General features: G+C 35.0%; 1 protein-coding gene across 1 annotated transcript in view; it reads right to left on the reverse strand.

Moving 5' to 3' along the window:
• ERCC6L2 (ERCC excision repair 6 like 2) overlaps positions 1-26,396 on the reverse strand; it is a 52,961-nt gene that overhangs the window by 6,277 nt on the left and 20,288 nt on the right. Inside the window, exons 10-17 of the mRNA XM_062513165.1 lie at positions 24,655-24,726; positions 23,362-23,507; positions 18,377-18,472; positions 16,856-16,955; positions 13,982-14,134; positions 13,216-13,296; positions 10,705-11,902; positions 9,845-9,999 (exon numbers count right to left, since the gene is read on the reverse strand). Of these exons, the coding sequence (XP_062369149.1) occupies positions 9,845-9,999; positions 10,705-11,902; positions 13,216-13,296; positions 13,982-14,134; positions 16,856-16,955; positions 18,377-18,472; positions 23,362-23,507; positions 24,655-24,726 (2,001 nt within the window). The remainder of the gene's footprint in view (positions 1-9,844; positions 10,000-10,704; positions 11,903-13,215; positions 13,297-13,981; positions 14,135-16,855; positions 16,956-18,376; positions 18,473-23,361; positions 23,508-24,654; positions 24,727-26,396) is intronic.

The raw sequence follows: 26,396 nt of genomic DNA on the forward strand, positions 1-26,396 counted from the left end.
TGAATCTACAACTCTTGGACCTGTTAGCTCTGTACGGCAATCTGTCTCCTGCTGCTTAGTTACAGCAGTTATTTAAAAAACATATACACCTATCAAACCAAATTTTTGTCTATGTTTGACAGCACAAAACTTCAGTGTCTGTCTTTCCTGTAACAGGCATAAAGAGACAGCCCTATACTCTAGAGCAATGAATGCTAGTCCATATATATGTATCATCAGACATGACAGATGATTGTACACCTTAAGCCAGTAACTTGCTTTACTTCAGTCTCTACAAGCAAGGTAAAGGACAACAAGGTTTCACTTTTTTAAATACAGCAAGATGAAAAGGTATGGGAGAGTAAGAGGGCAGAAGCTGAGAGTCCAATGAGTAGAGAAAAAAGGGAGACAGAGATTCAGGGATACTTGTTTTTCAGTGCTGTTTCATGTCTTTGGCAATTTGCAAAGAAACCAGACTTGGGGGATAATGAACATCCTTCCGAAGCCTGTATCTGAAGCTGAAAATATTTGCATAATTATTCTTCAGCCATTGTTGCAGTTTTCAAGCACCTTCCTCTCTTTTAGTGGCTTACTATCCAAAGTATCCCAACAGTAACTATCTTGCCAGACACTGACTTCCAGTCATCAATAGTGTTTCTGACTTGCCCCCAGTCTTACAAGACTTTTCTCCTTAGGTGTGCATGAAACCACTGCTATCAGATATCCAGTACACTTATCATTGCACAGTTTCATTGTTTACATTCTATAATAAACAAGAATGGCCTTCTAAAATGTCTAATTGCCTTGCAGTCACCCAAAAAATACAAAACAAAGAAACACAGTAAATTCAGCATGACTGACCTCCTAAAACGCATCTTACAACAAATAACAAACCATTATGCCATATCCTAATTCATATTTTCCCACTTCCCTCCAAACTTGAGAAAGCACATGACTTTCCCAATACATTGTGAGTTGAAGTTGGTTCTGGATGATTGCTATTAATTTGATGATTCAATACTGCATTCCAGTGCCTTTATCTATAAAAACTACAATTCTAAATTATTTCAGCAAACCTTTCTCCCCTTTGCAGTTTTTCTATCTGTTCTTTTTGGTCTGGTTTAGACGAGTTTTTTTTGTTTTGTTTTGTTTTCCCCTGACAGTTCTTCTGATTATATATATTAATTACTATGACCCTTCTATATGCTTCTCTTGAACATATGGTATTGCTACATATTATTTTTATTTAACCAATGTTTCTTGTTTCCTTCTTTCTTCCACACAGACTGATAGACTAGTTTGAGTTGGAAGGGACCTTTTAAAGGCAATCTAGTGCATGTACATATCTCACAAGAATTTCTTCCTAAATTATTCTGAATGTCATGGAAGATGAATTGTAACAGCATCCACATAAAATTTCATGCAGTTTCTTTAAAAATTAGGTCCACATGGTGAAGACAATAAATACAATTAGTAAAAAAATGTATCTACTTTCCCAGAATTGTTAAATAAACCCGAATTACTTTTCTGCTTGCCAAGAACACACTACTGTACTTCAGAGACTTATGGTGAGTTAAAAATTCAAGTTTGAAATGAGCCTGAATCTTACAATATTTCAGATTTTTTTCTGATGTGGACATTAGCTTTTCCTTTAATTTAGTTTTCTTAATGGAAAAGCAGTCTCTGAATGAATGCATCTGTTGTTCTAACAAAATAAGGTTGTAGAATGAGAATTACAAATTATGTATATCCAACAGTTGGTACTTTAATTGTCTTAGAAAATGAAGCTAACCTACCTTAAAATTTCAGAATATTTTAACATAACTATATTTATATTGAGATTTCTGAGTTAAACAAAGTATGCTGGCTATGATTTCAAGTGCATCTAATATCTGTATGTATCCCAGCAGACTAACAGCAGACATATTTCTCAAGTTATAAAAACTGTTAAGATTTATTATAGATCCAAATTACTCCTCAAAAATATTTTGCCAATGCCAAGACACCAGTAAAATAAAAGCTGATAAAATTGCACAAATTTTAGACTAATATACAGTAATTTCCCCATGTATGTTGCATGTAGCTTTACTGCATAAACAAACTGAGACAACAACAGTCCATAAACTCTAATCTTATGCTTGGTACTGGAGAACTGACTACTATATCCACTGAGAATAGCTTGCATCCTCTCTATGTCACATTTACCTTCTGAGTCTGTTTCATCTACAATCAGGTAATAGAGCAAGAATTTTTCACTAGGAGCAATCTTGCTTAAGTTTTTGAACCTCTACCTGAAGTATCTCCTATAAGACGTATCACTGTCTTTCACCAAAAATCTGAACTTGAATCAATAATAGTTATCACTATTGTTGAGAATGAGAGGAGATACTCAGCCTGTCTCACAATTCAAAGCTTAAGGTAATTGCTTATTACAGCAGAAGCTGTGGACTTGCACCCATCTTCCTTCATCCTCTCATCCTTCTGTCAAGGAGTAGCAAAACCAAAGGCCATGCTAAAATCATACAGAAAACTCCAAGCTTCAAAGAATGCCACATATGAACTCAGTACATTATAAAAACACAACCAGAAGCACAATAGTGGAATGGTTAATTCCATTGCAAACTGAACAAGTAAACTCAATAAAGCAGCATTACAGGCCTATCATTTGGGAGCAAATACTTTAAAGCTGAATACTTCCCCACCCCAGAAGAGTAAGGACAAAGGCATGTTATCTCCCAAATGCCTACTCTTTGTAAACAACTATCTAAACTTGTTGAATCTGAAAGCTGTGCAAACACACGGCAATCAGAGTTCCTACAACTGATAGAAAGTCTTTGTTTAAATAATCCACAAAATGTCAGTGTAATACAAATAAGATAAAGCAGAGTTCTTAATGACACAACTTTTGTATTTACAGTATTCTCAACAGTACTTAAATCTGCATTGGAGATACAAAGGGCATGTTTTTTCCTAGGTTGACAGCATGCTTAGTTTTCTCATTTACACCACATTGCAATAACATAAAGAGAGGTTTACCATTAATCCAGGTTTTACTACAAAGCATCTCGTTATTTCTCTGTCAAACACTGGCAGTAGTGCCAAATGTCTGTCATCCCATTCAGGGGATTAAGTCTTCCTTTATAGTGCAATTCTTGTACAAAATTTATAAAAATACAGATAAAGTTTCTTAGAGCTGGTCACAGTCTATATTTTGGCCTGAATTCATGCTGCAGAGGTTGAATATGACAGCTGGCAGGAAGCTGAGGGGAGAATACATCCTCCCCCTTTTCATTCACCACATTTCTGTTGCCATAGTGATTAATCCTCAATTGAATGGCTGTCTTTGTACATTTCTTTTCAGTAAAACTTCAAGTAAACTTAAGTTGAAAACATGCAGTTGACAGAAAAAAAGACTTCACATATTCAACAGGTATAGGACAAGTTCTTGTGACTAATACTTTTCCACATATTAAGAACTGCAAATTTGCTCTAACGTGTGACATCATCAGTTTTACAAATTACTTAGTATGTCCTGTTCCCATCTTCCATCTTTTTGGTGAAACCTCCAAGCCTTCTCCAAAGACTTCCCCATGCTCACATACCACCCCCCCCCCCCCCCCCCCCAGATTCCTACTGAAGAAATACTACACAAATTCAGCTGTGTAAGAACTGGAGAAAGCCTATCCCAGACTTCTATACTGTGCAAAATATTTAACATATGCTGGTTTTGCCAATTAACACAGAAATTAATTAGGAAATTCATTAAGAAATACAGTCATTTAATTCAAAATAGACTTGAAATATGAGAAAAAGACATTTAAATCTTGCCTCTGGGAGGTTTCTTTTTCTTATGGTAGCTAAGAAGAAGTTTCACAAATAAAAGTTTCAGTGCAAGTTACCAAAAAAGCTGAGGATGTTTGGGTTCAGAAAAAGCTTCTTTCTGCACTGAAACTCAGGTTGCTTTTGGAACCTGGAGCCCACCAGGAAAAAAAATGCTTTAAAATACTTAGTAGATGACAAAGCCCTTACAGAGTTTGTTAACACTTCCATTCTTCCCCAAAAATTAACACCAGAATAATTTTGAGCAAAATATCACATTAATTACTCAAGACTTTTTCCCTCTGAAAGGCTGAATAAATTAAGATCTGCTCGGAAAATTACAGTCTGGCTTTGCAAGTCCATTTCATATGCTTGTTTTAAGAAGCTTTTGTTTTCCACATGATTCTTTCTGTGGTTACACAAAATAGTTCTTTTTGGTTTTAATCTACGTTCTTAACACACAGTGATGTGATAACAGAGACAGCAATCTTCCATTTGTTTAATGAAAACACGATATTTAAAACGTCTACTTGCACAAGACTTGAATTTCAACTCAAGTGAAGAACAGATTGCTCAATATCATCAAATCAGGCTAAGCACAACAAAATAATCCTGGAAAAAACAATTTTTTTATTCCACTAGATTAACTTGCAATATAATCTTCCTCCTTCACACTTATATGTAATAGACTGGGAAACCCTTCCTACAAATAATCTTCAGTGAAGCACCACATCAAGTGTGCTTTGTTGTCATATAATAGCTCTCAGTAATTTTTATTGGAGTGGCTGTGGGCCACACTGAATGACATGGATTTTCTACTTCAAGGTGTTTACAATACTATAGCCTGGTGTGATTCTCCCTCCATTATGGCATCAAAAATAAAAATTAAACTCACACTTTAACACTCATTTCTTCTTAGCAAAGATTATGAGTAGCATGACATCTCAAACTGCACAGAGACACACCTGTCTACTTTCTGTGACATTTTAGGTTCTGGGACATGCAAGCAAAGTTTATAGCCATAAAGGAAGATGAGAGGCACTATTAGCCTACTATACAGTGTAACCCATATCTCCAAAAGCTCTTCATGAACAGCTGTCTGCCACACTTCTGCATGGAACAGAAATCCCTAACTTTTTGGATTACCAAGGCTCTTAACACCTCCAATTATTGACACATCAGTTCCTTCTGCATAAGCAGCACTACCAGAAACATCAACCCATTGAGGGAAGATTGTCATACTGTTCTGTGCTGCATCAAAGAAGTGTGGCCACAGTCCAAGGCAGGTAATTCTGACCCTCTGCTCTTAGTGCAAAGGAAGGCGACAAAAATGACTGAAGGGATGGAACACCTATCAGGAAAGGCTGAGAGACTTGGCATTATTTAGCCTGGAGAAGAGAAGATTCTGGAGAAAACTTACCATGATCCTTCAGTACTTAATAGGGGTTTGTAAAAAAGATGGAGAAAGACTTCTTAGCAGGGCCTGGTCTCAATCTAGAGAAGGCATAAGGAAGAAGTATTTTTTACACTGAAGATTGTAATACTGCAGTTGGTTGTCCAGAGAGGTGGTGGATGCTCCATCTCTGGAAATATTCAAGGTCAGGTTGGATATGGCTCCAAGTAACCTGAAGATGTCCCTGCCAATTCCACGGAGTTTGAACTAGATGAACTTTAAGGGTCACATTCTATAGCTCTATGTATTTTCTTCTCAAAATCTACAGCAATCCAATACTGACAGTCCTGGGCCATGGTCAGAGTACAGATAATCTTCACTCAAAGGATAAGTATGTTCAATACAAGGACTATTGGTATTACAGTATTTTTATTATAATTCTAATTCTAAGCATTCCACATTTAAGAGACATCATGTAATTTCAAAAAACTCCAGTTAATCTTAGTCTTTTAAGTACTTCCCTCATCACACTTCCAAAATAAACTATGAAATTAATCTCCACCTCTGTAAATGAGTATTTATGAGAAAACCCAATCTATAACAACTTGACAATGTCTTTCTTCACTCAGAATGCTGCTCCAACTCACCTAACAGCTAGACCATCATCTACTTTTATGCAGTCCCATGGGCTTCTGTGATAAAAGGAATATGTTCCAAAATTTATTTTCCTTTCTTCAGCATCATATGATAAACTACCTTTCCACATATGTTTGCTGCTACTATTGTCATTCACAAACTTTCTTTAATTCAGATGCTGGACAGGATTTATTTTGACTAATGATACTCAATTGAATTATAGTTTACTCTCTTGTACAATTAATGCACAGACTACACTGTTATATTTGTTACTTCTGGATTTTTCTCACCTTTCACAGCTGCTAAGCAGTGAGAAAGGTATCACGATGTCCTGTTTTTGTCTCTTGATGACATACTTTATAAAATGTTACCAGTTTTCCAGAGTCATATAGTACTTACAGAAATACAGACTAAACAAGCAGTCAGTACTATAAATGTGAACATTCTATCTAGCTAAACTAGTCAGTTGGCAAAAATCCTTTAAAAACCATATATAGGCTGTAATATAAAAACCAGTATCACTGCACTCCCCATCAGCTCTGGGGAAGAACAGTAAAGGGCTCTGCAGTCTTGAATCCAGGACTGTTATGGAATAAAGTAAACAAGAAAAAAATAGTAAATGAGATCTATTTCTCATTAAAAAAATCAAGATTTTTTTTCCTTAAGCCTTTGAGGGTACAGAGCAATAGCAGATTAAAATAATATGTTCTACCTGTTCAGAGAAAAGGTAGCTAGGATGTACAAATAAATACTAGGCCATGTAAAATTAAGGATAGACTGAATAGTTATTACTGGATAAAAAAATAAGCTTGATTGAAGACTACAGTTGAAAATGTTGAGACTTCACTGAGAATTACACTAGTGCCAACTATGCAGCTCTAACACTGGCCTTCTAAACTCAAGGAAAGAAAATATCACCAAAGTGAAATCTGAGGTAAGAAAAGGTGTTCAAGTCTTACACTTTTTTTATAACCAATTTAAATACAAGCTTGTTAGATACTCATGTTCTTAGTATGTTCTACATACCTTCAGTAATCTTTTGAGGAACAAGACTGGCTGCCTCCCATCCCTTCTAACTTGGCTTTCAAGGATCTTCTTGCCATGCAACCTCTCTCACTTTCAAAGAAGAGACCTCAGAGGTTTTGCAGCCTGCTCCAGCTTTAAGCAGTTACTACAACTTAAGCAACTACATTAGTCTCCATGATCCAACAATAAATGAAGCACTAATAGACCTAATTCATACTTTTAGCTACTGCAGGTAGACAACCAGTAAGAAGACATTGTTTTTTAGTGCTTTCCAGCACTATAAAAAACTTACTTTTTCTGTTACTCATATAATTTCTATAAATTGGCTACTGAAACTGAAGACCTTAAAATAGGTTCTAATTCAAGAGTAGTGTACCCAAAGTATGATTAGATGCTAGTCAATAGCAAGAAATCAACATGCAAATATTCTTACATGGGGTTTTCTTAATTATTTTAGTTTATTATAACATTGCTTATTATCACTGTCATTCTAGATTTCTATCTAAGCATGAAGCAAAAATGTCAGTCTTCCACCAAGATTTGTCAGAATTTGTATTTCTCAATTCACAACTCATCCAATTCTAGTTTTTCAAAATTCTTGAACCCCTTTCACAGAGATGCAAGTCATTGCTTGAAAAATGTATTTAAAATTTATTAAGTTAGCAATATATTATTACAGACTGTTCACTAAGTGAAATTGTAGAGCAGGAAGACAGAATTGGTGTAGGTAAAATGAATACACAGGACACAAATGAGCACTAAGGATATTATACTTTTTGGTCCTTAGCAGATGTGTCTATGAAATGAAAATAACCTTTCTTGACTGCTTCTACTTAAGGTTAAAAAAATTTGATTAACTGTGCTTAAGAAGGGAAATTAATACTATCAGAGCAAATATTATATATTACATAATATTACATAATATAATACATAATATATATTACATAAATATTATTCAGGTGCCTTCATGATGCTATCACATAAAGTTTCAACCTAAATAGACTGTAAAAAAGGCTTCTAATTAAGAATCTAGTCTAACTGATACCCACAGCCAACAGAAAAAGCTACACAGGCTTCTGAGAAACTGTTAGACCAATGACACTTGAAAACTACATCGGTAACAAATTTCAAAATTTCTGACAAAACTTTGTTTTTCTTTCAATAACTATTAGTTTCCACCTAACATTCCAACATTCAAAACATTAATTTTATTTAAAACAATGATGGAAGTTTAAATTACTCAGCTGTATTTTTAATATTACACATGATGCTTTAATCTACCTAAAAATGTTTTCATTAAGTAGCATTATTTATGATGAAACAAGTAGATGCTCAGACAGTGAATATTCTAACTTTAACTGATGTCAGCAGTCTGATGGCCAGAAGCACAATAGTGACCATGTTTTTTCACATGATGTCTTCTCAGGAAATACAAAGTTATGAAGAAAGAAAAACAGTAGCAGTAAAATTCTAAGTAGAGAACCTTTCAATGTTGTCTAGGAAGAAGCTCTCTTTTTAAGCAGGGCACAAAAGGCTCAAAATGCCACATTTAAGAATAGACAGTCAACTAGATTTTATTTCTACATTAGTGCCTTTCTGTAAATGAATAACAGAAAGGGGAAAAAAGAGGCAGCCTTCTCCATAATTTTAATGTTCCTCCTGCTTAGATCTCCAAGAGAAGTGATACTCCTGCTGCTTCTGAGTGAAAAGTGCATACCTCAAAAAATAACCGACTGACAAGTTAATCAAGAGAATTTAATTTGCAATACTTGCAGTCACATAACTAGATAATAAGCTCTAAGTTACATGAATACTACAAACTAGTTTTGAACAGAAGTGATCAACATACAGTCAAAATACTCTCTTTAAAGTTTTCTTTCATTTTTATTTGCTTTTAATAATGTTGTCAGCCACTGCCAATTAATAAGTACCTTCCTACAGTACTCTTGAGTATTTTTGACCAACTTTTCTGCTAATGAGGAACATTCTAATGCAAATGTGTTAGAATTGAAAAGGCCTTACTTTTACTGGTTTGCCTGGTTTGATCTTCCCAGTATAAAAAATTTTGGCAAGTCTGATAATGGCTTAATTAAATGCAGTACAACAACAGCACTGGAAGAAATTCTTCTAGACACTGTGGATGTTCAACAGCCCCGAACAACACAGTCATATGTCTACAATTTCTGTAATGATAGCTAACATGTCTGTAAAGACTAAGCTGCATATTCACCAATTACTTATTCTGTGCTTGTGGCTTATCTTAAAAATCAGTCTAGGAAACTACAAATATTTATTACAAAGCAAGCAACCAAGTACCCAGATCATCAGAGCAGATTAAAAACATTGTGTAATAAGAACAAAAATCTGGAAGCTGTACCTGAATTTATTCCAGATGTGCGTGTATTACAAATGCAATTAAACAAGCTACAGGACCAACAAAAAGTATTAAACATATCTGTTCCTGAAAATAACTCCCAGTAAAATCTAGTTCTAAGTTTAAGATATTAAACATAGACTGTTTGACTCAACTATAGCAACTGCATATGTTCACATCCCCAAGAGAATCTGCAAACTGATGTTTGTTCAAATTTCTATGCTACAGGGGTTCTAGAATGTACTGTGGCAATTGGATTTTTGTTAACTGGATCCAGGACAGAAGATTTTTCAAGGCTCAAATCAGAAAATCACGGCACAGAATTTGATTTCAAAAACCCAGTATTTAATCTTACCATTTCTCTCACAGAAAAATCCCACAGAGGGTGCTGTGCTGTTTAATTACCAACTCTTTCAAAACTGGCTAATGTAAAAGCCACCCCAAAAAAACCAAAGTAATTTATTAGACTTCCAACCGAGCATTTTCTTCCTCCCATCTTCAGTGTCTTTGATCACTCATGGTGGCCAGTAACAGAAAAACACATTTTTTAGACTTTTTAAGATGAAAAATGAGGATTTAAAAAGTTAAAAATGACATATCCAAAAATATCTCTTTACCTTGGCACTACAGACAGCTACATTAGCAGGGAGCTGGGAAAACTGCTTCAACTCAAATACATCTCGCACTGCCCACCGGCTCAAATGATTTTCAGCCTTGCTGGATCCAACCACATTCTGATTTGAATGAATATATGCCACTTCTTGAACACCATCTGATACAAGAAAAATACAAAGATGTTGGTTATTCAAAAACTCTGAAGGTACACATTTGCACTGAAGGATACTGCAATAAAAAAACCAAACATTAAAATAGTAAAACTTGTTATGATTTCACTCAGCACCAAGTTTTAACGTTCTATAAAATTAACAACAATTGTAACACTTATTTGAATTTATCCAGATAGTTTAATACTACGCCAATTTCAGTGTGGTTATTTTCAGATGGACAAGGACATTTCAAAACATCTATGGCTTAACGGCTGCAACATCACTGGTTAAAATTAAGTCATTAGAAATCAAGTCTTCTACGTGTTGTTTAGAACTCCTACACCACTCTTTTTTCTGTGCATTTTATTTAACGGCCCTGTCAAGACTCTTAAGATTTTACAGTTAGTAAACTAAATTCACTTAGTCAGTGAATTCTTAATAAATCTTCAATCTCAGCACATTTCAAGAGAGGGAAAAAGTTTAACCAAGAATTTCAAAGCAACCTGTCACTCCGTAAGACAGAAAAGTAAGACTATGAGAGAGAAAGATACAGAAATAAATTATTATATAATATCTTAGCAGAATATTTACCACATCTTGTAACAAAAAAACATGAACAGCAAGAACTTAAAACCTGCTGACAATGGTAAATTAGACATATATTATTACTTTAGTTGAAATATAATTAAACAAATTAACTTAACATTTACCTAAATATTTGTCCATTGATTCCATTGTTTTCTCTCGATGCTCAAATACAGTTTCACTTGAGTAAGTTCTATGCATAGCATAACTTGACTTAGACTTCATTTGTGCAATAGAGGTATCTTGAATAGGACACAGCATTTTAGACCCAAACTGAAATCTGCCTCTCTGTTGTTTACTCCTATAGCTTTGCTTCCTGGTGTGAATTTTCTCAACTGGAAAGTTGTCTTCAGAGGATGAGAATTCATCTATATTCTGAGAACCACGTTCCTTTCCTTTTCTATGGGGCTTCTTTGCTTGTAGCAGAGATTTAGAGACATTATCTAGTTCATTGTTAAGGGCACATCTCTCTTTCCACTTTGGAAAACCCAAAGTTCCTAACTTTCTTGATTCAGAATTATGGGAAAGTTCAATATCATCAGACTCATCACTTATGTCACTTTCTCCTTTCAAATCTATGTCATTCTTGACATCTTCAAAACACATGGCATTGCTGAAATTTGACTCAGTGCTGCGGAATCCAAATTGTCTACTGTTTCCCTTAGACACAAACCCAGCCTTTTCTTTTGCTAACTCTTCACAATTTTCAGATGTTGACCCATGCATTTCAACTTCTTTAGTAAGCACTGGTTGCTGGCATACTTTAACTTGGGTAGGAAAGATGACATCATCATCCACTTCAGAACTACTTTCAGTTTCCATGACTACATCACATTGCTTTGAGATGCCTTGATTCTCATTTTTTCTGTCCCCTTCCTCCTCAGAGCCTGTTAAACCAAGCCAGTCTGTACTGTGCATATCTTGTTTATCAGTTCCATTTGGAGACAGAACAGCTTTCCCATGCTCCAAAACAGGCACACTGGTTTGACATTTCTGAAAACCACCATGCTTGCTATTTACATTTTTTCGTATACTGTGACCAGCAGAACTTGAATGGTGAGAGTTACAATTATCATCCCCTTCTTTGGTAGTTTCAATTTCTCTCTGCAACAACTTAGAGAATCCACACTTCATTAAGGAAAGCTGTCCTTTTGTTACTGCAAATTTATTTTCATTGTATGGCTTCCTTCCATTACATTTTTTCACAGAATTCTCCAGAATATCATCATCACTGAAATCATCCCAAAAATCCGTTTCTTCTCTTTTTAATTGTGCCTGAGTGTTTTGGGGATCTCCATCTTCATGATGGTCTGGCTGTTCATACTAAAAAAAAAAAATGTACAGCAAACTTATTTACCATTAATAGTATACACAACATGCCTCATTCCAAAGCAGTGTAAAAAACCAGATTTTCACTGCTACTCAAGCAAAATATATGCAAAATAGTATTACAAAAATGCAAAATAATTACTGAGAAATTACTGAAGTCTCTGGCAGTAGAATATTTTTAGCAGAACACTGAAAATAACCAATAGTGTTAGCTTGTTGAGACAATATATGCTGCACACTGCTAAAACAACTTATGCCTTCCCAATCCACATCCATATTTTTCAAGTTTATACTAATTTCATTGCATCTTTTCATTTTTCAAAGGTACTTTGGAAGGTGACTCCATGATTCAAACCTTAATATTGTGTGTAATGACCTTCATAACAAAAATAAATCTCAGTGCAGTGGTTAACTTCCTTGTATATAGGGTAGGGGCTAACATTCCACTCCAATATTCATTGAGGCCTACTGTAATCAAGCAAAATTATACCCAGGCAATCTTAAAACATTTTTATAATACTAAACTCCAGAACACAGCTCCAAAGCTGCATACTACTGAGGTAAGAATTATGACAGTGTGTAAATGGAAGTCAGAACAGTGAATACCAAAATGTTGTACTCAAAGAGACATTTTAAAATTCATATATTAATCCTGATATAATTCTGGTCATCAAAAAGCGTTTAACATAAGCTTAAAAAGTTGCTATTTGTCAGCAAGTCATATGTGAGATCATGACCATCAAGTTATGAATTATCAAAACAAGACTGAGATCAGTGTAAGGGCACACATTAAATACTGACATTTACTCACAGAAATCTCCCACAAGCATAAGAGATAGTGGTTAATTTGCAATACAATTCAGTGCAATCTAATCTAATGGTAACTTTACTCAAAGTACCAGAACATGGCACTCAGTCAAAAACATTCCTACAAATGCAATACTCCTATTAAAACTGACCTTTGCTGGAAAAAATATAAAAGTAACATCTTATTCCAGAACTAAACCATCAGATAATTACATACATATTTAAAAATAAAAAAGACAGTATTGAACAGACTACTGGTTTGTTGGCAATCACTCTCTGATTGTCTGTAAACAGCCCGGATCTTCTAGAGTTCCATGAAACCTGAAGCTTTCAATCATCTAAACCAACTGTACTTCTATTCACAATTCCCTAAACAAAATCTTCTAAACAACATTGTAAAAGTATTATCAGCCTAATGACATAATGCCCACATCAGCCATTGCAATATTAGAACTAGAGCCCTGTCATGCTCTATTCTACAGTCCACAATGACATCTCACCTTTTCTGAGCTGTATGAACGATTCTCTTCCTTCAACCATGTAGTTGCTGTCATGACTCCTGCTTCTACCCGTCCTTCCCTCTAAAATGAGGAAATATGTTAACATAAACAGACACAGTTTTTATAACACACAAAGACAAGCACAGGAAAAAGACGTTTCCTTCTTTTTTTCAGAATTTCAATCACCAAAAGTAGAATCAGCAAGTTCCAGACTAAATTCCCCATCAGAGGAAAAATAACAAAGTAAAGGGAAGGATGGAAAGAAAAAGAAACACGGAATAATGCTGCAGTAAATTTGAAGATGTAAGCTAGCTGCAGCAAACAGGTTTTTAAAGGGTTATTGACATCCCAGAAAGTACACTAATGAGGTTAATGTGATCATAAAAAATATTTTTATGGTAAGAATTCTGGCTTAAAAGGTCAGTCTGAGTTACTGATGAATAAAAGGTATCTGTGCAAAAAGCTGCATCAAAATATAAAGAAATAAGTTACATAGTTGTTATACAAAAAATATATATACTAGGAAATTTATGAAAATTATAATCCAGGCTTTTTCTGTTCTTGGACTTAGAGAAATTTATCTGGTCTGTATTAGAATGAGAAACTGGCATGCCTATTTCATTCAAGTCATTGCACAGACAAATATTGATTAAGTTTCAGCATTCTGTTTTATAGTGTGTCCATTCAAAACGACGACCAAAAAGTCTCATGAAGAAAGGAAAAATGTAAAACTAATATCCAAAAGTGAAAGGGCAGTACTTCATACCTCTAGTATGTCTTTGGTAAGACAGGACCCATGACTCCTAAGTTTGAAAAGGTTATGAATCCCAAAAAGCTCTCCTTGATGTTCCTTTGATCCTTGCACTGCCTCAAAGTACCGCCTGGCATTTTCAGTTCCAATCACTGCACAGTGAAGTTGCTAAAATAAAACAACACAAGAGATTTCAGAAGTGTTTGCTACAACAACACATCAGAATTTCCTGGCACCCACATTATATACACAGCTTTAGCTGGAACAAGCAGAAATTCCTAAGAGAGGATATTTTGTTTTAATTTCCCTGGCAAATGTTGGTGTAACAGATTGTGGTATAATATGAACCTGCTTGGCCTTACTGAATTTAAAAAAATAGAACACTTGAAGACTTCTACTGCATTGCTGCCTATTATCAGACACCTACTATACATATTACTGGCACTCCTCTGTGTCTTGACAGCTCATCTTCCACCATACTAAATTATTAGCATTTTTTCCACTTTCCTTTGCACTGCATATTTACTTGATAAGGGAACACAATCCAAGTATAGCCAAAAAACCCCCAACCCTCAGACTTGTAATGATTCTGTTTATTCCTGCTTATTCAACTTGGAAAATACAAGTCAATTTGAAAAACAGAAAAAAGAAAAAAAGATTTATAAGTCCTTCCAAGACTTATACATGCTTTTTGGAAATCCAGTCAGACAATATCCAGGTCTTCTTTTTCTACAAGATCACCAACTCTGAAAATCTCTGCAAAGTAAACTCCCCCTCTTTAGGATTTTAGTGAATATAGTTGGTTGGAATCTCCCATTGCTCATTTTCTTAGCCTCAGACATTTTAAGACTTTTCCTATTGATACTCGCCCTTCAGAGGAATTCTCGAAAGTACTCTGCACAAGAGAACAAGAACTTCTGCAAGCTTTTCTGTGAATGTGCATGTAAACAATAAATAAAGTTTAGTGGTTTTTTTGCAATGAACATTCTTTTTAACCTTACTGATGTCCATAGAGCAGTACAGTTTGTATTTGTAATGTGTTAAAGAACTAAAATATTAGCTTCCATGTTTTCAGACACTGTTCATCAAATATTGTTCTAGGACTTACCACACGTTATATTTAACTTGCCTTTCTAGTGTATTATTTCACCTACTTATTTTAATTTTTTCCTCAAGTTTTCTTCTTTCTTATTTAGATCATTTTGTCAAAAAGAAACAGAACTCTAACAGCTTTTTTGCTTTTACAAAACACTTAAGTGAGATAAAAGTCAGAGTTGCACTTCCAAAAGTAGCATTTTAACACAAACCATACACATTACTTAACAGCAGCTCAAGATTTCATCTTCCTGAGGATAAGTTCCTTTTATGACTATTGCTCTGTAAAATCAGATGATCTTAGAACCTTATTTTAATTTGTCGCTTATTCAGACCTGGGCAGTATAGTAGCAATCTCTTTACTGCTGCATTTCACACTCATTCGGTCTCCAACTTGTTCCTTATAAATAACCCAGCTGCAAGTGCTTGACACTGAAGACTCATTAACAACTTTCTATGGACAAAATCTCAAATCTTTCAGTTAATTCCTCAAGTTTAATGAAGTTTATATATATATAAACATATATAGTATTCAATATATAGTAACATCCTCCCACTGAAGTGACCTACTTTTATCTTTTCTATGCAATGCATTCTTCAGGACAACTGTATCCCAATGGTTTTCTTCCTTTCTCCAAGTTTACATACCTGTAACATCAGAACTGAAAAAATCAATCATCTCATTTCTTAACTTGCAATTTTTGTTGAGATAAAGAAGTTCATATTTCTTTTAGTTTCTTACCATTCTGTACCCTGCTCTTTGCTGATCATGTTTGAGCTTGCTTATTTTTTGTTTCAATTCTGATTTCATCAGGAAACAGTTCCTTGGTTATATGTTCCTCAGACCCCACACTTTCCTTTCTCTGATCTTAGATACTTAAGCCTGTTGTGGTTTAGGAATGCTATTCCCCAATCTAGTGTTCCCACTGAAATATTAAAAATCACACACACCACTTGGCAACTTCTTCTACCCCTTCCTCCTGCAGTAGGCTGCACAGGGTAATTAGACGCTCAGGGTGAAGATCAGGGGTTGTAAGAACAATTTACCAGAAATAACAATAAAGTAAGAAATGAACAAGAACAGTAACAATATGAATAACAGAGTGTACAAGAGAGGTGAGCAATCTGACCACAATTGCTCTGTTCAGAAACTCCCAATAACACCCAACCTCTCCTGCCACCATGCTACACAACCCAAAGGAGCCCACTTTCCCGAATCTCAAAAAATGACAGAAGGTGGTATGGAATAACTTTCAAGCCCTGGCCATGCCCCCTTTTGGCTACTGCAAAATTATCCCTGTTGTGGCTGTAACCAGGGCAAAGCCTATCAATGCAAGTTGGAAAATCTGGAAAACACAAGTGATCCAGACGGAGTGTTCCAGCAAGCAGCATCACTTCTCATCTTCTCAACTGAACCAATGACATTTCCTTTTATACAACAAGTTTATAGAATCAGGAAAGTTGGAACGCTTGCTACACCATCAGCACAATTTTTGCTTTACTTTCTCCAGACTTCCATGAGAAAAAGCTGCCTGAATCAGGTACATAGCATAATTAAACTGTCAATAGTTACAGAAAAATTTGAATACAATTATAATTCTGTTCCATTCTTAAACAATTGCTAGATGATGCACCATTGCTTAGTAAGTTAAGATAACATCATATACTATAAACACAAGGTAAACTACAGTTTTACTATAGGCTACATTAGATTTCAGTCCCTGAAAAAAGATTAGCTTTCAGCCCCTGAAATTGCCAGAAGAGCTCCCCATTTAAACAGTTTGTGAGCCTTACCTGTTTATAAACTTGTCGCAAGTACATAATCTCTTCCACAGTTCCCAAGGATATCAATCTAAACACTTTAACAGCTCTGTGTTGGCCAATTCTATAAGCTCTGCAAGGACATGGCACATTAAAAACATTTTAAGAAATTAAAGTTCTTAGGGGTAATAACAAACAATAAACAAACTAAATATATAAAAGCATTCTAATAAAACAGGACTATTCTAAATCATGCATATGTTGACTGGGTTGTTTTCCTTACTTTTCTTAATCTTCCTCAGTAATTAATTTCCTTTACCTTTAGTATTTCATATTTCTCCCCAGGCATATCCAGTTTAAAAAGCTTTTTTCTTGTTTTGTATCACAAGAACTGTCTCCCACCCCCCCAGAAAACACATCCACCCTGTGTATCTCAGGTTTTGTTTGCGTTTTTATTCCTTTTGTGTCTCCACCTACTTTTGCTCAAAGTATTCTCCTGTTTTTATTCTCCTGTTTCCAAGAATTAACTCCTATATACAAGAATTAAGTGAAGAATTAGGGACTACTCAGAGCACTCTATTCTTTCTGAACTTTATAATTCACTTTACAAGATACAACATTATAAAAACAGCTAATGAACTGGTATTGTTCTATTCAAATGCTAAATTCTGAGATTTCTAACAGACTATATTCCACAAAATTCACAGGAGGCTAAAACAATTCATAGTAATGTGATCTTACAAAGATTCTTTAAAGACAGTCTCCAATACATGTTTCTGAGAGTCCCCAGTTTCTGATATATTTCTCTAGAACAGGTGCATGTAAACACATACTAGAAATCAGAAAGACCCTTGAAACAGAATTGCCAGTTGCATGAGATAACAGAAACAAGTATATTTCTGCTCATGAAAATATATAAACCTATTGAATGTTTAATATTATTTTATAGTTTTCAATATTCTTTATAGTTTTTTTTTAAATATTCTGTACTTCAGTTACTAAAAGGTCTGCTTTGGATTCCTAGGGAAATACCCTACAGTCAAAAAGCCTTGAAAGAAAAATCTGTAGTACTGGAGATACTCCAACACTGTAAATATCAGAGATAGATGTGAGTGCTTAAAAGACACTGATCTCCACAATGGCGAAGTAGAAGAAATCATTATGAACCCCTGTTTTTTAGGGTTTTGGAATTCAAAACATCATTTGAAGTAGGGTCATCTAAAATGTATTCTTCATGAAAAAATGCAAGAAAAATGTTATCTACACACCTATTCTAGAGATCACAGAAAGTTATAGTAACCACAAGGAGTTTCTGAGTTTTTGTTTGGCCCACCACTGCAGAAAAGAAATAAAGGAAAATAAATTGCAAAATTTAGGGTTAAAAATAATCACATCATAGAAAAAACTATTTTAGTTGGATTTTTCCTACTGTCTTGCAAATTAATCAGATGATGTAAAAAATTTCTTACTTGAGGAAAAGTTTTGGTTGGACAATCAGATGACAGAATGAATGGAAGAATGCAACATGGATCAAGTTCTGTATTTTGAGTGTACCTGTCAATCGCTTGAAGATCATTTGCTGGATTCCATGTAGGATCAAACAGTATAACAACATTGGCACCAACAAAATTAAGACCCAGTCCACCAGCCCTGAAAACACAAAAATGAAGAACTAGAACTATATGATAGTAAGAAGCAAACTGCAACTAGGCTGCTCTGTATTAGGTCCATTTGCCTACTCTCCCCCAGCTTAAAAAAAAGAACATGTTAAAGATACTGAAAACAGTGTAGTACAGCTTTGTGTTACTGCTGCACTAATAACCACCAAGTACTCAAATAATCACTGCCACAAATTGCAGTTTTCTCATGTAAGTATCAAGATTGTTACAGACTGTATGAATAGTTGAGTCATAACCAACTGCTATCAACTTATTCAGTAAGAATCCCTGTTGCTACTTCATTCCCATTAAGTCCTACACAAGACAACACCCCCAAATACTGTAATGAAATTCATAACCAGTTTTATACCATTTAGCATTATGGAAGCAGGAAAATCACAGGTGAAATTTTACTTCCTCTAATCCCATTATAGTTTTTGACAATAATGCTATGCAGCTTCCACAAAAATGGTCACAATCTCAGGTAAGTCATACCTGTAAGCATTAACAACTAACACAAGAATATTTGTACAGCAAGTTACTCAGCTCTTAAAAACACAGCTGGCCATACAGCTGCATATTAGCAACATTCATGTAAGTCATTAAAAGGAAAAAAGTTATTCAGAAATTTATCTGCTCTGCAGGTTAGGAGTCACAGGGGTACCACCCGCATCATCTTATAATACTCCACAGCTGTAGAGTGTTTTCAGTTAAAACCTGCAAGCCAGAGGAGAAATTGAGCATACATCTAACCTGAGGCATCTAACTGCTGAACCCTACAAAAAACACCCAGTTCCTTGGAGTTTGGCACATGCCTAGATGAATGATTTGATAGGAGCAAAAGAGAGGAAAATACTACTTCTCGTCCAGCTGCAAAGCAAATGAATACTGGCAATTTTTTCTGACTGGCTCACCCAGCTGTAGTACAAAAGACACAAGTCCCTACACAGGCACATGCTAAATACTATTATTAAATAAACTATTAAAACAATTATTCACATTGGCATAGGCATCACTAATTCCAAGTGTGTTATTTTTCTGAAAGAGGTACTGCAAAACTGAGAAATTCGATCCCATTTAATTTGTAAAGCACCTGGTTTAACAGATTACTTTAAATTTTGCTTGTTTGAAGCAGACAAGAAAGGTAAAGTTTTCAGGTATATAAGTGAATGGAGACAGAAAAAAATAATTTAGGGACCACCACTTTTTGTTTTTCATTGAATCAATGTCAACGTAAATGCAGTTGTGGCCTTATCCTTCTAAGTATGATGTCGCTTTAGTTAGATATATCTGGAAAGAGAGGGAATATGGAAACCTGCCAAAATTAATGGATGTTTCCAGAGGACTCGCATTCTCAAACTGTGAAATATTGAGTAACAATATTTGAGTTTTTTTAATGTATTCTGAAATACATTATGGTATTTTTGAAATGCAGTGTGCTTCTTTTGAAAGAAAAGAAACAAAACTGTTTAGTAAGAGTTCAACCTCTCATCTTTCAAAACCAGCCCTGCAGTTGGACTGAAACATAAGTCAAGATGTAAAAGCAACTGTCTATCAAAATTAACAAAACGGGACACTTAGCTTCATAGTAACACCTAAAACACCTTTCAGTGTTTTTAGGTATGACCCAAAAATTCAGTTAGTCCAAAACAGAAAGGAAGGGTTCCTATATCCTTCACAGACAGAACAAATGTCGTAGTTTGTGCATTGTGAGTTACGTCCTCCATTTTACCTTTCATTTCAACTAGCTGTTAGATACTACTGCAATTTGGTCCATTCAAATTACTATGATACAGCTTAAATAAAAGTATTGTTAAAAAGAATAGTTTTCAGAAGACCATCTTACTTAAAACTGCACAACTTAATAACTCAAAAGGTACAGAAAAATACTGCATTAGAAAAGGTTCTGTGAAAATTCTCATTATGTAATTCTCTTTATCAAGCTAGGTTTTCTATAGTTTCTATGCTCTTTGTTTCAGAGAGATTTTGTGGCTGAAAGTTCTTTGAATGTTATCATATGCACACTAAAAGTTCTTCAAAACACTGCTTTGAAACACTTAAGGCTTAGTGAAGCCCTGTAAAAAGTAACGAACGGCAGTCCAATAATGGACAGTAATAGAGAATGCTGCAGGTAGAATGGAAGGGGATATGTAAATTTTCACGACAAAACTACCTACAAATTTCTCTAGACACTTCTTTTTACATAAAAAGAAATCTGAGAAGCAGAAATGGATTTTCATTAACAATTAATTCATACAGAATTAAGCTAGAGAAAGACTAGCACAGAAAAACCCAGAAACAGTGATTTAAAATACTTGCTGCTTTTATTTATTCCAGAACACTAGACCGGAACAGAACTGTGCTGACTTTGGTACTGTACATATATGATGTCCCTTTTTCTGGCTAAGCAGAATCACTGGAATTGAAAGATTTGACATTCTATCAAGTTACAGCAACTCCAGCAATTATTTTAATGTTTCTAAGAACGCCTAGAAGTCCTCTTCTGTTCCTCTAAATAATCGTGTATTTTCCCAGCAACACCAGTGCAGGACTGATGTATTCTCCAACAGGTATTACTTCATGAGACTTAGAAGTTCCAACAGGTGTATACCTACTTTTCCCTAGTGCTCAACCTGAAATTCATGATACAATGGTTTGAAATGTACAGCTCTGAAAAAATCAACTACATTTTCTCACAACACCTATAAAATACACGACTATGTTTGGTACCAATATTAACTGCAAGACTTGAGGCCAAATCTACAGACAAACAAAATTTTATTTTTTATTCTTTATTATTTCATTATTTTATTTTCTTTTTTAAGGTCCCATTTCTCAAAAAACTTCACCGATCAGTTAAAACCAGGATTTTCAAAGCTCTATGGGCTATATATATGTGATTTCAGGGAGAAACAGCATTTTTAAAAAAAAGGAACATAAAATAGAAACATTGCAAATTTCACAGTGGAAGTTATGATCACTGCTGCACTGTAATTCTCTGATTGGTGCTTTGTAAGTTGCATGTTAATTGTGCCACTGAACTTAATGGCAGTCTTAAGTTTACTATGCAGAGAATTAATCCTTTGCAGACTGCACTTACACATCCAAAAGATCATGCCAGTATTTTCAGTGAAAATCAGTATTTGGCTCTCCAAGCAACAAGACTTTCAGAACACACATTAGTTGACTACACAGAAACAGTCAGCCAGAAACTTTACAAGAAAGTACAGACAGAAGAGTATGAACCAATTCTGTTAATGTACTCTGCAAGGAAAAACAGAATATACTCAAAAGCAGATTATTATTCTATATATGCCTGAAATCTGAGTGAGAGGAAAGATTAATCTCTTGTACACTTGTACATACTTGTGTGTACTTTTGTACATACTCTTGAACTAGGATAAACCACTTTCTAATTTCCAAAGGATTACAAATATAAAGATGCTTCCATTACTATGTATCAAGCAAAGAAGATCACTTCCTGTTATCTGTAATAAACTAGGCAAACAATAGCACCCTCTGTTTTGCTTACAACACACTAGTTATATTGACTGTAATTCCATTACAGTTTGTTCCTTTCACTTGTTTTGTAAGATAAGTAAAACTAGAAACAACAGAATCAAGCCTTTTCTCCAGCACCACCAGCAGGCAGAGAAGGTTCACTAGTCTCTACACATAAGCTCTCAAAACAGAGAGGAGAAAGTCCATCTCTGTTGACCTTAATTTTTACTTTGATGTAAATTAATGAAAGAGAACTAATAGAGCTATGATTACAGTACTAAACAGCACTGACTGAGGCAAAAGTTAGACCTTCCTAATGCTACAGATTCTGAAATTGCCCTCTGTTTTCAGGGTCAAGGGATATGGACTCATGAAGGTGTTAGAGAGGCTGATGGCCAGATTCCACAGCTGACAGAAATTACAAGCCAATGTACATGACCAGTATCACTAATCACTATTCACAATCCTATATATAAGCACCAGAGTATTGAAGACTGACATGCACTTGCAATAGCCTTTAAAATTATGTCTGATCTAGTTAAATAGAGAGTGCAGATCCTCCTAACTTCAACATACCCACTTCCAGAAAAGAAGAACTACAGTGACTGTATACTCAACAATATTTCATCAAGTTTCACTGAGTTTTTTTCCTCTGGGTAGGAGGCAAAAGGAGCAAAGCTTCACTTTGCTCCTCTTTGGTCCTTGCCCAGTAAAAAACTTCATCCAAGATGAAGCATGGAATTAACCTGAATAAAGCAAATAAATAGTTATTGTAGTAACAATAACTTTAATTGAACTCAAAATAATTCATTATCCATCATAAATTGATAATGATAGCAAATGATTAACAAATCTATGAAATAAATACATTTTTAAAAAGGCAAAAAAAATATTGTAGAAATACTTTCAATAGACATGCTAGCTAATTAACATGATTAATAAATTGCAGTAATAGTGAGAGAATTTTTCAGTTCAATACAGAATTTCATGCTCACACTTGCTAGTTGTACTAGTATAACACAAGAAACAGAGTCCGTCTACAATAAAATTAAAAGCCTTTTCTAGATAATGACATAATAATAATGTTTTAATAATAGTGCTTAAAATTGCTTCCTCAATCCTACAACAACTGGAAATTTAAACTAGGATCCAGAAGACCCACTTCTTTCTCATCTTAGAAATCCTCATGAAGCAAGAAGGGGGGAGGGAGAAGGTGTCCATATATTTTAAGTAGCTTCAGACCAAAGCAGTAAGTCTATACTTATACTCACCTTCTCAAATAGTAATCCCTCACAAGCTCAGCAAGAAAAATGAAGAGTAACCAGTTTACTGAACACTACACAGACATATTGAAACAAACCACAAGTTAAATTTTCTTACATTGTAGATACAATACATATGTTAATTTCCTGAATGCTGTTGAACTCTCTTACAATTCTGATCCTATCTTCTGATTTTGTATTTCCATCAAGTCTTCGGTAATCTAGCCCAGATGCCATGCAGTACTGTTCCAGCACATCAAGCAACTGAGTGGAAAAATGAAGGAAAAGGGGAAAAAAAGTTAAGATACTTAATAGTAACTTTTTAATTAAACAAGATCACAGGGGGCATGTTTATCAAATATATTTTCAGTACATCACTCATTGCTAGTGACAGTAAATCTTTGCCATTCATGATTCATGAAACATTCATGATTCTCTTTAGCACTCAAGGTGATTAATATTGGTCCATTGTGGTCTGACTCCATCATCCAAGCCTAGCTGCCCGTTTCATCTCTGCCTGTCACTCAAACCAACTCAATCAGCAGGCAGTCCATTTAAGCAGCTTCCTCCCATCTGAGCAAGCTGCAATTACTTGAAATACAGTAAATGAGCACCACAGCCAGCACAGAGTGCACAGTCGGAGCTCAGGGGCATGAGTGGAAGAGACTGCAGTAACCAGCAGTCAGTCTGGTACCGGACACCATAAAACATAGCCGCAGACACATGGGTAGTACTGCATCTAAACATTAAACTTGCACTCTTTCTTATACCAAAAAAGGAGGTATTTAAGACTACCATTCAAATTACTATTTTTAAAAATACTTTTTAGTGCTATTATTACAAATATTTATATAAAACCCCCAGTACTATAGAGTGCACTACTTCAGGTAACACATAATTCCCTAATAAGGAAACCAAGGAGCAAGCACCTTAGAAGTAAAATGTACATATATGTCTTGCTCCAATTTGAGTTTTAAGTTCAGATCAACTAGTGTAGCAAAAATTGAAGTTTTATTGCTGCTGATGATCAAAAGTCATTAGAATGAAGAAACCTACCAACTTCCAGTGCTAACACAAAGGTTTTACAATATGGCAGTCAAACCAAGTTGTGACAGTGCTCTAACTCAAGACATACCAGCTTATATATCAGCTATCTGCACCTGAAGCAATACAGTTATTTCAAAAAGCTCTAGGGAAGACAGAAGAGCGTTACACTTGTTTTGCTATCATCATTTTTATCATGAGGTAACATAAGGTTTCAATATGCTTGTGGATTATGGCAGACTGTCCTTGTAATAATGCCTCACAGTAGAAGCAATAAGGAAGCCTTAGTTGACAAGGCGTCAACTTTCAGATTCACACTTCAGAACTTACTGTTGTGGTTAATTGATAAAAATCACATGGAGCTCACCTTTGTGGAAAAGGAGAAAAGAAGAACTTTATCCTTATTTTTTTGGAAGTGATTTAAAAGCTGCTGAAGGACCTGTAAATGAACCACAGCAGAAAAATGAAGAAATTTTTATCTATAGGTCATCTCACACGCACTTACTCATGCTTTCAGCTTCCAAATAAGCTACACTGTACTTATTTGCAAGTGAACCAGAACCATAACAAAAATCATTATTAACATAATAAATGGGCCAAAGGTAATGGAGATGCTGGAAGTCTGCATTGTTCGATAATGGAAAATCACAGAAATCCTACTGTGAAAAAGGCAATCACACCACTAAGAAGTCGATTCAGAAACTACTTGTGTCAGTCCAACTTTTAGGCTGTAACAAAGTTACTTATGTCACACACTAGCTCAGCTTCTGAGAAGGGGTTTTTCCATTTACAAAAATGCACACATTTATCCTGAAAACTCCACAGTCTGTTTAAACTTTCTGTCCAACATCTGAGTTCAGAGCTTCTTGGAACTTGTCTTCTTAAAATAATCAGTGAGATGTATGCCCCTCCCCACTCCCACTCTCATCTGTTGCTGTGTTTACAGTAGGATCCAGCTTCCCAGACTCTGCACAGACTTTGAGATGCCAATAATCCGCCCACACACAACGTTCTTCTGGTGGGGAAGCAAATAATCCACAGCCTTGTGTATAATAGTGACACTGTTATTTTCAAAAGAAGCATGTCCACATCTGGCAATGGCAGCTCCAGAGCACTGTGCAGAAGCCATACACAATGGGAAAAGAGGAATTTTTTGTACCATGACTGTATCTTTTTCCCACTGGGCAATAAATATTTTTGAAATTGTATTTATTCGCTGATAAATAGATAAACTGTTAATCAAGAGTTATTTCACTACAAGCCTAACAAATCTTTGACAATCAAATAATGATGAATGTTGTACTAACAATAAAATTCTGGACAGTATCTAGAGCATAAAATGGCAAATAAATGTCACTTATGAGCTCCTTAGTAAATGTTAGCCAGCTTGTTACAAGTTAAAACAAGGTACAAATGATAGATTTTTTTTCCCTTGTTTCATTGTACATGAACATAGAAACTAGGATTTATTTTACTGGGGAAAAAAAAATACACAACCGGCAATTTAACAAGAGCTATACTGCATTTGCATTTTATTTAGGCAGATTAAGAAAAGAAACAGAAGTGACATTCTTTTAAACTAGAAAGAATTGGCATCTGGGTTACTGTTGTTATTATTGAAGTACAGATCAAATAGTGAATTTCCTCCAGGAGAAAAAATCCACAAAATTCACTTAAATGAAATGGATCAATTTCATCCCCATTGCAAATTCAAAGAAACAACTCTAACAGGGAAAAGCAATTAATGCTTTTGCACCAAAGAGAAGTAAATACTACACTTGAGCACTGGAATATTATCCTGCATGTTTTTAGTCCAAAACACAAATACTTGATCATATTCAAGCAGAAGTCACATGTTCTTTGTAAGAGTCCACATGGATTTAAACATATGTTTCCCCATTGCTACACATTCAGAGTCGTCTGTATGTGATGAAATTTCACCTCTTGCTTTTGAGAATTTTTTTTTTGTGGAGATGTTCAAGTTAGCCTACAGTATTTTTTAAGCCTTCAAAGCCAGGCCTGCCTGGATCAGGGTTATGTTTAACGGCAGAGGTTACCTACCACTTCTTGCAAAGTGCTCCAATAGACTTCCATTTCCCACTGAATGAC

The sequence above is a fragment of the Cinclus cinclus genome, chromosome Z, assembly GCF_963662255.1.
Source record: "Cinclus cinclus chromosome Z, bCinCin1.1, whole genome shotgun sequence".
NCBI lineage: Eukaryota > Metazoa > Chordata > Aves > Passeriformes > Cinclidae > Cinclus > Cinclus cinclus.